The 13241-nt window shown below is 41.1% G+C and overlaps 1 protein-coding gene across 2 annotated transcripts in view; it reads left to right on the top strand.

Annotated features, from left to right (window-relative positions):
• Window positions 1-13241, top strand: part of LOC136771855 (DENN domain-containing protein 2A) — a 43746-nt gene that overhangs the window by 19828 nt on the left and 10677 nt on the right. For both annotated transcript variants that reach the window (XM_066724401.1, XM_066724402.1), the window contains exons 2-8: window positions 2395-2493; window positions 5939-6907; window positions 9921-10048; window positions 11626-11738; window positions 11990-12187; window positions 12785-12878; window positions 13114-13164. In XM_066724401.1, the coding sequence (XP_066580498.1) occupies window positions 2395-2493; window positions 5939-6907; window positions 9921-10048; window positions 11626-11738; window positions 11990-12187; window positions 12785-12878; window positions 13114-13164 (1652 nt within the window). The remainder of the gene's footprint in view (window positions 1-2394; window positions 2494-5938; window positions 6908-9920; window positions 10049-11625; window positions 11739-11989; window positions 12188-12784; window positions 12879-13113; window positions 13165-13241) is intronic.

Genomic DNA, 13241 nt, shown 5'->3' with positions numbered 1-13241 from the left:
GGCACAGTAGATACAAGAAAGCTAGGCTGAGTTTGTGAAACTGTTTGGAATAATTATATATAAGTAATTTAATCTTAATTTAATCCAGTGATAATGCTTAAGATGCAGTCAAACCAATCACATTTCAGCATCTAGGTAAAGGGGGGTGGGGCAGGTAGAGGCCATTGAGGTCACACTCCCTAAAGATTTTTATAGGCTGGAGCAGATGGCTTCTCTTCTTATAATCACTGTGGAAGTGCACTTATTTTTCGGCTTTTGCGTAACAATAGCACATTTGAACAAAAAGTGGCCCGGGCTAGAATTATTCTTTAGAAGAAAATGAAGTTACCCCAGTAACAAAAGCAATAAACATGGCAATGCTGTCAGATTTACTACTTTACAAGATTATGGGTTCTCACCCTTTCACATTCACAGACTTTTTATCTTTTTCCAACATGGTACCATCAGTTTGGCACGGCAGCAGCACAACAGTCGGTTACTGAATGCACTGTAACCCCTGAACTGCAAAACAGACAATGTAGCATGACACTTTGACACTGCAGACCTGAACATGCTACACTGTGCACAGCACTGCATAGCACTTAAACCACAGGAGCTACTGAACACATTGTAGACCAGATCTGTAACACTGACCCGTTCAAATTTACAGCTTTTCATTGAGCAACTCAACATTTTACTCAATTATTCAAACCCTAAGCCATCCACTAGAGGCCCATTACTGGTATGTTCGGTCCTCTGAGGGACTGCAGCCCCGTCAAGAATCCCTCGTCTCCGTTTTTGTCTGGGGCAGCGTACAAACCTCAGGCCCCATTCGCAGTGGCTTTCTGTTTTTAATTCCTCCCGTTTCTCCCCCAAAAAAAGGGAAAGTTTATGATTTTCAACATGTGACCTCTCGCAGCTGAAAATAATTTCTTCCCTGAAGAACCTTAATGCGCTGACGCAACCATCCCTTGCTCTCGGTGGGGGCAGAGGTAATTAAGGAGGGTTAAACGTCAGGAGCAAGGGGGAGGGTTTGGGGTTTTCTTGAGTCATATGATTCTCCGGGAAAGATTCCAAGAAGAAAGCAGCCCACGAGAGAGAGAGAGAGCGAGAGAGAGAGAGAATGCAAAGAGAGGGTTAAATGTAAAAGCTGGAAAGAAAAGTAGAGAAGTTGCTAAGTAGACGAGCTTTCATTACCCTTAAAAATGATACAAACTCTGGGTGAATTTCCTGTTGGTAATAATTGCGTCTATCTCTCCATCTTCTTGCTTTAGTAAAATCTCCTGCCTTTCCGAGCTCAGCGTTAAACACCCCAGTGTTTTACAGCATTGTGGCTTAGGGTTATTAATTTCAAGTGGTTTCTATAAACAACCTAGCAGTTAATGCAAGGGTGTACAAACTGTGCTTTAGCAGACTTATTCCTACTGCACAGCCTCTCTGTAAGTTTGTACCTTCAGTCTTTCCTTTTCACAGATGAGCTCAGGTAAAGATGCAGAACAGGAAAACTCTGAGGCATGGCTTATCAGACTTATCAGAAGAAATGTCTGCTGTGTCGTGTAATGTCAAACAACAATGAACGGCACAGTCCGTAAAAATGTGTGAAGCTTTTTGTGGAGAACTGATTTTTACTACTGCATAATATTTAGCTGAGCTGCAATGTGCTAATTTTATTTGCCATGTGTTGAGCAGAAAGGGGGGGAGAAAGAGTAGGCACAGATCAAAAACAATTATAGGTTTATTAATAACATACCACCATGTTGTTTAGATCCTTTAAGCAACTAAGTTCCTGTTTGTATTCATAAAAATACATTGTGTCTATGTCTCAGCAGGCAATTATCCCCATACAGTTTTTTTCTCTAAAACCTGAGCGTGAAGAAACACACAGGCGATTGTCTGAAAGAAAAGAGCACAACATTTCTATGTTAGGATGGTGTTCTTTTCAAAGAGCAAATCATATTTTAACCAGCTACACCACAGAGGGGTTGATATTTCGTCTGAGCTAAGATCTATAAACTTAATTTCCCAAAACATTTTACACTTTTTTATAAACTCTCCCTCACAGATCAGTTTTTTCTTTCCCCCTGCCAAATCCTGACTGCCATTTTCCATTACTGCTATTGCTGTACAAAACCAATTCTCCACAGAATTGAAGATGCGTGGCTGTTTACCAGGGCGGGGATTGGGTTCACAGCAATTTTACATGGCTGTAACCTGCAAGGTGTGATCTGACAGAAGATTGATTGTCTCCTTTAGCTAACTCCCTGAAACCTTTTTCATTTATACATTAATTTATATTAAAAAGTTTAATATATTGGTTTGAGTGCTTTATCTCTTTTTAGACCTCACGGAACGTGTCTCTTGGGGTCTCTGGAAATAAAAGGCTGACCTATATTTCTCTTTGTTCTCTGCCCACAGGCGTGCGGTGAAGATGCCAGCTGCTAGCATGATGACCGGTGGTAGGGTACTGCTGCTCTGTAGGAATTCTGAAAACGGTATCTACCAATCTATCAACGGGTAAGGATGAGAGGAGCTGAAGGGGTGGGGTGTCATTGTCTGTTTTCTGGTACAGGTCTATTCAAGGACGATGTGATACAATCTCAGGTAAAACAGTCATTTTGCTGAGACCTAACTATTAAAATGGTGTGCTTCCCAGCTGCCTGATAGAGTGAAATAGGCACACATTTCGTGATGACTTCATAAAGCTCAGCCACCGTATCATTTTAAGATGGGCCTCTTCAAGAGCAACAAGGATCAGTTCCAGGAGTTTTGCCAGCCTGCTGTGTGCTGCAAGATAAAATGAAGTAAAGATTTCAGTACTGACTGGAAGCGACTTTGTTTTGCCCAATGGGACTAAGTACAGGGGGAAGAGATAATGTGACCATCTGACTATTAACAGTGAATTATCTGAAAGGCTTTAAGTGATGTTGATTGAGGTAATATAGAGCTTTTATTTATTAGCTTTTTGAACATTTTCACGAATAGCCCCTAATAAAGGCTATTCAGACAAAAAAAGTTAGATTTAGTCTACCACTGATTAGTCTTAATCAAGTCCCGATTTTAAATGGGAGATACGAGAAACTACAATGGTTTTCTCTCAGTATGCTTTGGTGTTTAGTTTTAAAATCTTGCTTTCTAAACAGGCAGCCATTATAATGATAAACAATGCTGACAACGTTTATCTGTGTTTTGTATTCTGTTCCTGTAGAACACATAATGGCAAAGGAACATAGTTACCTTTTTATGCTATGAAGCTGAATAGAACAATGATTATAGGAGGGTCCATATTTTTATTCACTACGTTTTGAAACTAAACACTTGTGTTAATGTTGTCTTTACAGCACATCTTTTCTTTATAAAAATATGCATAGTCGGACTGAGAGAAATTCTGAGATAAATACCCCTGGCTGTATCATACTCATGTAAACGCACCATTTCACAAGAGTTTTTTCTGTTGGAAGGATTTCACAACGCGATGTAACATGAGCAGCGTTCAGGCACTGAGAGGCGCAAATCTTCCATGTCACTTCAGGAGGACTTTTGTAACTTTATGAATCATTTAAAATGATTCCACAATACAAAAAATGCATCATTTTAATATTAATACAAGATATTGTTTATTGGTAATTTGTTTTCGCTGAAGTACCCTTCAGTCAACCTTTGATATTAATATTATTTTTCTGTTATTGATTTTCCCTGATTCCTTTGTGCCAACCCTTCTAAGGCCAGCAAGAATACAATTACAATTCAACAAGTCTTTACACATGTGCAGTGTGTGGATCCAAAGAGAAACGCTGATGTCGTCCAGCTTTTCATTCACAACAGGCCAGAGTCTTGAAACCAAACGTTTTCATCTCTAACCTCATGTGCGACTGGAAAGCCAGTGCTGCAGTCTGCCTGCTGTGATTTCACTGGACAGCAGAGCAGCCATGTGGGACCGTCGGGGACATCCCTCCCGCCAGAGTTACCCGCCACCACGCTGCCTTGTAACCACAGCTGGAAGCTGGTCCAGAACAATGCTTCTCATGTGGCTCAGCACGACCACAGTGGCTCAGCTGCATGGCACTGTCAAACTCCAGCAATGTGATCTCCATGGATGTGTGTGTTCTTGGCTTCAGTTTCTTGGGCCAACCAAGCTGTCCTGAGCTTGGCTCTGACACCAGTTACAAGCACACAGTGAGTTTTACGCACTCAGCCTTGGGGAAACTTCAGCATTCATTATAATGTAAGCCATTCCAGGAACTCTGAACTCCCAAGAACTCGGCCATTGAGTCGTTTCGTATACCAGTTGATTCAAGGACACCCATAGTTCAAGAAATGCTCCTTTGGCTCCAGACATGCTTTTAACTCAAGCCCAGATGGAAAGAGTATGTTCTGGGAGGAGCTTATGCAAGTTTCTTTGCTTATGTATAGAATGCTGTGGTGAAGAAGATATTTGAAGAGAGAAAATGCACCCATATGCAATTATTATTTTGCTTTTGTTTTTAATGCTTTGTTTATTTGCTTGTTGAATGCTTCTTCTAGAATATGCAATCCGAACAGAAATGAAATAAAGGAACTTGTTGAGAAATAGTTTTGAGTATGAGAATTGTTGTGAGGTATTAGGTTGGCTTTTCCTAAATGTACTTGGTACCTACAGTGGTAACTAACTATTCCAGCTAAAATAGCATCAAGCAAACGTCTCAGACATTACTATATTTCTGCAAAGTAGCACCGATACTCTTACGGCTTGCTGATTTGCAGTGTAAAGGAGAAATAATTTACAGAAAGAGCACTAAAGCAAAAATACAGTGAAACAAATCAATAAAATGCATTATAGAGAAAGGGCTGGTAAACTGTAGTTAATTGAGCAGCAGGCTCATCTCATGAATTAAAGATAGTGATAACACAAACTAAAGTTGTTAAGGGGAAGTGATTATAAAAAATATCCATTACAAAATAAGCAAAACAAGTCAATACTGAAGACCAGGACCCTACTCAGCTTGTATATTAATTTTTAGACTGCTGATATTGGTGTACAATGATGTTAAACATGGTTTCAAAGGTGTGGAATACAATATAAAAAAATAATAATAGTACATGCAACGTCCTCATCCAGTGTTGAATCATTGGGCTCATTCAAACCCCAGCTCTTGACTTCGTAGCTTTCCTGTTTGTTCAGCTGCTCTGTTCTGGTTTAGTGCCTTTGCTCACGGGGAAAGCTGGCCTTCCCACAGCATCTGTATGTGGCCTGGACCATTTTACTAAACTTTTCTCTTGCCAAGAAGTCGACTGCCTTCACCCCCCAGCCCCACACCACCCCCCTCCCTTACTTTTCCTCCCACATGCCCCTCCTCTCTCTTTTTCTTGGCTGAGGAGTTTGACCTAGATTCTAAGTCCAGTGCTCCTCGCTTTTTAAATAAACACGGCCTCTAAAAACACAGGGAGAGTTCACACAAGCCCCCTGCGCTCCAAAGTGTCATTCTCTTTTTCCCACAAAAATTGCAAAAATGCACCGAACGCTACAAAACTAGAGACATGCATATGGTACAGAGTAATGGTGTAAAGGTAGCTATTTAAGTCTTGTGTTTTTTCTGTGTTTTTCTACTGATGTATATTTTTAAGATTCTGCAAGACTTACAGTAAGAGTAAATGGCTTTGTGCAATTTCCCACTGTTCTTCGGAGTCAAAAAGCTTGATGAAAAAGCAAAACTGAACCAGACGTGATTGATAAGTCAGTACCGCTGTCCAACTCCACCTATCAGAGTGACCACCCCACCCACCAGAGTAGCCAATGGACACATTTTATTATAAAAGTGAGGATGATTTATAAATTAGGCCTAGTTTTTGTTAATTCACCACCAAAGTACAGAATAAATATGCCAGCATTGTGTCCTTTTTGCCAAATGAGTCCAACATTTGGGGCAGCTTCATTTATTATTGTTCTTGTAGTATGTGAATCATTTCTGTATTGGTCTTACAGGCTTCAGTGTTGCGGATTGAAAATAGGGGAGGTTCCCACTGCGGTGCCTCAGAGCCAGGGCCTGCGGCGGGAAGGGGAGACCAAGAGCCCGCTGACCCCCTTGGACAACCTGAGCGACAGCCCAGGCCGTGCTACCATGCTCAACCAGAAGAGGGCGAGCGCCGAGCCCCGAGCCAACGAGAATGGGCTGGCGGGCAACAACAAACACCCCAAGACCCCAGCTGGCGTCAAAAGCAATGCCAGCATCCGGGACAAAATCTCCCAGTGGGAAGGCAAAAGAGAGCCATCTTTGTCTTCCCCGCTGATGGCGAGAAAGGAGCCTGAAATCGTGAGGAAAAAGGAGACCAAATCAATTGAAGTCCAGAGGGCAGACAGTAAAAGGTTTGTGAGCTGGGATAGACAGGACCTTGGGAAGGAGAATGCAGGAAAAATGGGGGATTTCAGGCCTAAATCCCCAGAGACACCTGTAAGGGAGAGGGAGGAGAAATTTGAGAAAGGGAACAGTGGGAAACCAACAGAGGGTACCCAGGATAAGAAAACGGTTTTGACTCACATCAAAAAATTGGAGCAAGCCATGAAGGAAAGCCCCAGCAAGCCCTCGCTGGGGCTACCAGGCAACTATTTCAGCCCCCAGTCCAAGGAAGAGCAGGAAGAGGCAGAGAGGAGGGCTGCAGAGCCTATCTTTGGGATCCTGGCTGTGGTGAGGCCTGGCTCGCGACGGGGACGAGACCAGGAGAATGTGTACACTGAGCCGGGTGCCCCCTCCATTAACCCTCTCCCCAAGCCCCAGCGCACCTTCCAGCACCACACGCACGGGGCAGCGACAGGCTCGGGGGCGGGATTCGGGAAAGGGAAAAGGAACCTACCTCCCCTGCCATCCATCCCCCCACCACCTCTGCCCACCTGCCCCCCACCCAGTGTCAGCAGAAGAGCCTGGGCCGACCGACACAGGGACAATGCCAACAACAGGTAACACAAGCAAAAGTCTTGGTAGAAGTGTGGTAAAATGGGAAGAGTGTGCTTTGGTTGCTCAGTAACAATTCAGATTTTAGTTTAGCCATTGGCAAATCAAAATAAGGTTGCCTTTCAGTAATGTCACAGTGTAATGACAATTCTTACAATTACAATTACATTCCCTGTCTTGTTTTTATTTATAAATAGTAGAGTATGGCCTCTGACAATTACAGGTTTTCAATTTGCTATTCGTGGGTAGGTCAATGTTTTGATTGGGTCTAGGTGTAAGTGCTTTGTATGATTAGGTTATACTGTATAATTGCTGTTATGAACATACCATATGAGACTAGTAGGACTTACCCTCTGCTCAAAAACGTTCTGAATTCAGCGTTCATCAAAGATTTTACTGATTTACTTTCCATGGCTTGGATGTATTACATACCATACCATATCTGGTTTTATTGAGCAGGCAGTTAAAATAATATATGAGAAGATTACTTAGTGAAGCCAGCAAACATTTATAAGAGTCTTAACTGTTCAAATTTAATGCATTTTACCCCAACTCTTTGTCAAAACCGTATGCAAGTGGCTGTGTAAAGCAAAGCAATGGAAATTCAAAGCTGGTAATCTTATAAAATCCTTTCTAAGAAGATCAAGCACGTATGTGTGTCTTCTAATTGTCAAAATTGCTGCAAGTGGATATGAATGTCTGACAAAAATATACAAGGACAGTCAAAATAATTTTTCCCTTTTGACTTGTTTGTAGTGCTTGAATTCCTTTCCTCTGCGTGGATGATAGAATCCATGCTCTATCAAACGTTTGTGCTCCAAAGTGTAATTCAAAGCCTGTGAATCAGAAAGGCAGGTTCATTTTAAAGAAAAGGTATTATTATTGTTTAAAAAGTCTCTGTTGTAAAATACCACGCTGTGTGTGCTCTATTGTATCCATTAATGGTGGTATTTGACCAGAATTCCCAGTGCAATGTGTATTTACTCATATGGTGGACTTCTGTGGCTGCCTTGTTGACAAGTATAGCTAGTACTCCCCTTTCTTTGTAGCTTTGTGTAAAAGTATTTCATTATGTTGGCAATAGGGAAATGGGAGCATTGATCACCAATTTCAGATGCTCTCATTAAAAATAAATTATTTATTTAGTTTGCACTCAGCTCTTACCATTCACAAGGAGTTTAATACCCATTTTTGGTTTAATACCCAAGTATTGGTAAAAACAATATATATAATACAAAGACAGCTGTTCACAATGTATTTAATAGGATGCAGACCTCTGCAATCAATTTCACAAAGGGCTGGAGAAATACTGTGGGGTTCCTCCCGCAGAGAGAAATAAATATCTTCCCAATTTAACTTTTACAGTAAGTCCCATAGATTTTCTAAAGGATTAAGGCGAGGACTCTGAGCAGGACGTAAGCGAATTTCCCAAGCAGTGAGCCCCCGATAAGGACCTGATAAAAAACTCCAGCTAAAGTATTACTTCCAAAAAATATATCAAATAAAAAAAAATAATGATCATGATGGGCACCAATTCTCAATGAATTGATGTATAAATAACAAATGAATCTCATCTACAACTAGGCTAGGGTCGTCCCTGGCAACCTCGTAGTCGGTCCTGTCAGGGGCAGGGAGTCCTTCTTCAGAGGGCAGTGTGGCCAGGATGCCAAGTGCAATGTGTAACTGCTCTACTGTGTGTCATGGAATTACTTTAATGCCTTTCCATTTTGGTCCAGTTGGTCCCCTCCAATTGTTTTAGCATTAGCCTCTGCCCTATCTGACATTCTCCCTGTTCTATATCCAGTGATGATATTGTAACTGTGACACTGTATTTTGCACTGACTAGTTTACTTTAAGTAGGACTTCTACTGTGTATTGTACTAAATTGCCCTTTGATGTAATATTTTGTGAAAAGCATTTGTTGTGACCACTGTCATTCTTATAGTCTTTTAAGATATAATTAATAATAATACTACTGGAGTCCCTGTTACTATTGCCAGCAACACAATTGCACAACACAATCGTAGAATGTGGGTTGTATTGCAGTGGGGTATGGAAGGAAAAGTGAAACTGCTAATTTTAAAGACTGTATCCTGATTTATAGCAAAGAAAATGCATGCAAGTTGCACATTTTTCAATACTTTACATAGCACAATGCTTTTTTTGCTGATGTTTTTGCATACTAAAATACTAAGGAAAATGTAAATAAGCTACTCCTCTAATGCTCTGAGACATTTGAGAAGTTCTTTGATTAAAACCAGACAGTTAAAACAAGACCTTCAAAAATTGCACACTACTATAAGATGTATACATTCATCCATTGGTTGCCGCAGGGAGGCAGAAAAAAACATTCTTAAAGATTAAAAGTGCTATACTTTACAAGAAGTTAAAGGGACTAGTTGGAAAGCTTTTTGCCCCAGTGCAAAATGTTGCTCTGCACTTTTTTCAAACTCTTAATAGCAGTTCAGCTAGAGTTCCTTGCCCACCAGCATGATTTTCATAAGGGTCAAGATAAGAAGTTGTTTATAAAGTGATTTTTTAAAACCTGATGTATGTAACTGAATCTCTTCATTAATAATTTATTGGTGCAGGGAGTCGATACTTGATACGCTTTATATAAACCATTTTATAGATGCTTAATGAGTGACTTGAATGAGCTTTCGGAATTTACTTTCCAATGAAAATTTTTTGACTTTATTTTTTAATCACTCTGTATATGTATGTTAGTGTTAGAATAGATGTGCACCTTTTAAATATTTTACTATTACTTTATGGAAGCCAGGAATGAACTGTTCTCCGGAGTGAAACCAAAAACACAATATAAAGTCGCCTTATTACCGTGTAAAATTACTTAAACATCAAAGGTGGACTTCCATCTACTATGTGACTTTAACACCAATCAAAGTACTAATGAATTGAAGTTCCCATCCATTTTTCTCCCTCTCAGTATTCTGTCTTGCGCCTCTGTTTTGGCCTGACATCTGTGCTCTTCTGTCTCCTCCATTTCCTGTGCTTCAGGAAGTCTTACGAGTTTGAGGATGTCCTTCAGTCGTCCGCAGATGGCTGTCGAGTCGATTGGTACGCCCAGTCCAAGCTGTCACTCACACGCACTTTATCAGAGGAGAACGTCTATGAAGACATCTTGGGTAAGCCTTCCAGGACATGAATACAAGGGTGAGGGAGTGACGTTGTGTCACTGCGGATATCTGAGCAGGATGTTTTGCTGTAGTACTATAATACCCAACCTTTGACAGTATTTGAACTGTGACAGCAGTCATGGTCTCCAACAAAATACCAAGAGGTTTGTAATTAATGCCTGAATATAGTGTGCTAATGCAGATCTGGTCCTGGGGTTCTTTAAGTTTACTATAACATATATTCTTTATGTATTTACTCTGAGCTGTAAAATTATGAAAATCTTCTGTTTTTGTTCCTTGTTTATAGAAGCTTAAATATTGTGTCAGCTGTAGCTTGACTAATTTTTCCTAACTCTGTCCCAAAAGACAAAGTGAGATGGGAACATTTTTTGGAGAATTAGCATTCAAGTTTGTTTCAAAAACAGAATTGTGCAATGTGTTTTTCTTCACTTTAGGTATATTACATTTTTGTTGTCTGTAATCTCTGGGTGTGAATTTGCTTGTTATATCTGACTACCTGCTTTTCACTGCCTTTTAGTTAAGGGTGACTATTTTATCAGTGCAAAGTAATGACACGATAATAATTCATTGAACTAAGGGATCTATTATTATTTGGGGACATATTGTCAAGTTTGCCATTTACCATTTTGTTAAGCTCACTTTTATTTTGCAAACCTTTCATATTAGAAATGTGCCTTATAGCCCTCGCACAAATAGTGTTTTTAGTGACATTTTAGAGTTAATAATATTAGGAATAAGTATAATGATTCTGTAATGTAACCTTAATACTTAGAGCAATGGTCTACTTTCCACATGTAAAGCAGGAATTAAAGCTATTTTCTCTCTTCGGTGGTTATCACATGAAACTGAGAAGAGCTCGTAAATGGGAACAAAGCGGTCTTCAAACAGACTCATCCCAGCAGTCTTCCCATTATCTGCAAATGGATTAAATAGCTGTCTGGCTTTAGCTTCTTTTAAAACCACTAACTCAGGGTAGAAGACGGGGTGCTGTAGAGAGGCCAGTAATCATCAGTCTGGTAAAGCTGTTCATTGTCTCAACACCTTCCCCACATGACTGAGGTTTATTTTAGATTGTGAGAAGCCATTAAACACCAGACACTGTCTAAAGGGAGCTTGCTGCTTGATTCCTAAAGGTTTGAGGGGCATGTTCTTAATGAAATAGAGGCCAAACACATAACATTGTTGATCTTAAGTGCATGGCTCAGTTCTTGAACGCTCTGAGAAATGGAAAGGAAGGAAGAAGCATAACCTTATTTTAAAAAGCCAAACTTGTAGCCAAGTGTCTCTTGTAGGTAAGAGGTGGTAAATGCCTCAGATTTGCTTGTAACAGCAAACTGTGACTGAAGCACTGTACAAACCACTACATGTTCCCGTAAAAGACCAAAGTAGTGTTGACTTTCAAGAGTCACAACATTGGTGAAGCCACATTTGTGTATCTAGCCCCGATTAAATGCTGCATCGGCCTGAAATTGATTTGAAATGACCTGGAAATGCCTGTTAGCAATGTGCCCTTTTGCTCTGCTCTGTTGCTGTGTCACTGGCTGTATTTTGTGATCTCTCCTCAGACCTCCCATCGAAGGAGAACCCCTATGAGGATATAGAGATGGAGAATCGCTGTCTTGGGAACAAGAGTCCTGCCCTCGCCCCCTCATCGCCAGCCCCCGACACCCCCACCAAGGTAATGTCCACAAAGAGCAAGTGAAACCACCTACAGATGTTAGGGCCAGGTGCATGGACACCCGTCACGTCATACTTCATGCAGAGGTCTATGGTCTTCGAAATCAGAAATGAATCAAATCCAGGCCAGGCATAAGTAATAAAGCCAGCTGTTGTTGTACCTTAGAATATGTATTTGTGTGAAACAGAACAATGAACCTGCTAGTTTAGTAAGCTGTGGTTAAAATGCTCTTATCCTCTGGTCTCTCCCAGCTCTCCTCCAAGCCTGGCTTCTTCAGGCAGAACTCGGAGCGCCGTAGTTTCAAGCTGCTGGATCTACGCAAGGTCAACCGTGAAGCAGGCTGGGTGTCACCCTCCAAAATCAGCCCACCGTCTACACCCAGCAGTCCTGACGACACCCCCTGCCTCTCGGGGGACCCCAATAACCGCCGTCGGAGAAAGATCCCAAAGGTAAGAGGACTGGGGCAAGCATAGGATGTGACCTCACTGGTGTGGGCAACCATTTGATCTAACAGGGCAATGAGCTTTAAGGCTCATCTTTAAGGAATATGATGGTCTATGTCCATGTCCTAGTCTGTTTTTATTATAGACCTGTTCCAGAGCTTTATGTATTACAAGATTGTACCCCAATAGAAGCAAAGCTCCCTATCTGCAGATACTATCTGTCTAGTGGTAGGTAGTACTGTTTGCTCAATTCAGGGGAGGTCAGTAATAATCCCTTCCTCCTCTATTGGATTCTCGAACCATCATATTTTCATTTCCTCTCTCCTGTTTCCAAGGTTACCATTGTAATTTTTTGAGTCTGAGTTTATTGTAGATATTGTATAAAAAAGAAAAAGATCCAATGTAAAGATTGCGGTTACAAAGCAGGAGGGAGAGTGCCAAGACATTTACAAATATTAATCAGACACTAAAAGCTGCTTTGAATTGAGGGAATGTCTGATTTAAGGTAAGGCGATGCTTTTTACAAGAGTGTGGAAATGACACGCACTGAGCACTGTTTATGGTGTAATGTTTGTTAACCTTCTTCCGTCGTTCTGGGTGCAGTTGGTGTTGAAGATCAATGGGATTTTTGAGGCCCGCAGAGGGAAGAAACGAATGAAGAGAGTGTCCCAGTCCACCGAGCCTAGCTCCGGAAGAGGTACGTGGGAGTTATGGAGGAGAAGCGATGAGTATCATGGGGTGTAAAATCATTCTGTGCTCTTTTCATTCTGATGGAGTAAAGTACACCTCGCCGAACTGTGGCATCTTTGTTTGAGGTGTTACTTAGCAACCTCTTCAGTTGAGCAGCGGATGCATTTTAATGGTTTAAACAATAAAAGCCTTTATTAATTGTGACACAACACCACTCACTTAATTTTCTTTTCCTTTTCCAGTAACTGATGAAAACAGCGAGTCCGAAAGCGACACGGAGGAGAAACTGAAAGGTGAGAAAAAGATGCTTGAGCTCTGAGATGCTTTCAGTCAATTGAGTGATTGTATGGTTAGTAATGCTGGCCCCCTT

This window comes from Amia ocellicauda, chromosome 15, assembly GCF_036373705.1.
Source record: "Amia ocellicauda isolate fAmiCal2 chromosome 15, fAmiCal2.hap1, whole genome shotgun sequence".
Lineage (NCBI taxonomy): Eukaryota > Metazoa > Chordata > Actinopteri > Amiiformes > Amiidae > Amia > Amia ocellicauda.
The sequence above is the reverse complement of the archived record's forward strand: the minus strand, read 5'-3'. Positions and strand labels throughout refer to the sequence as shown.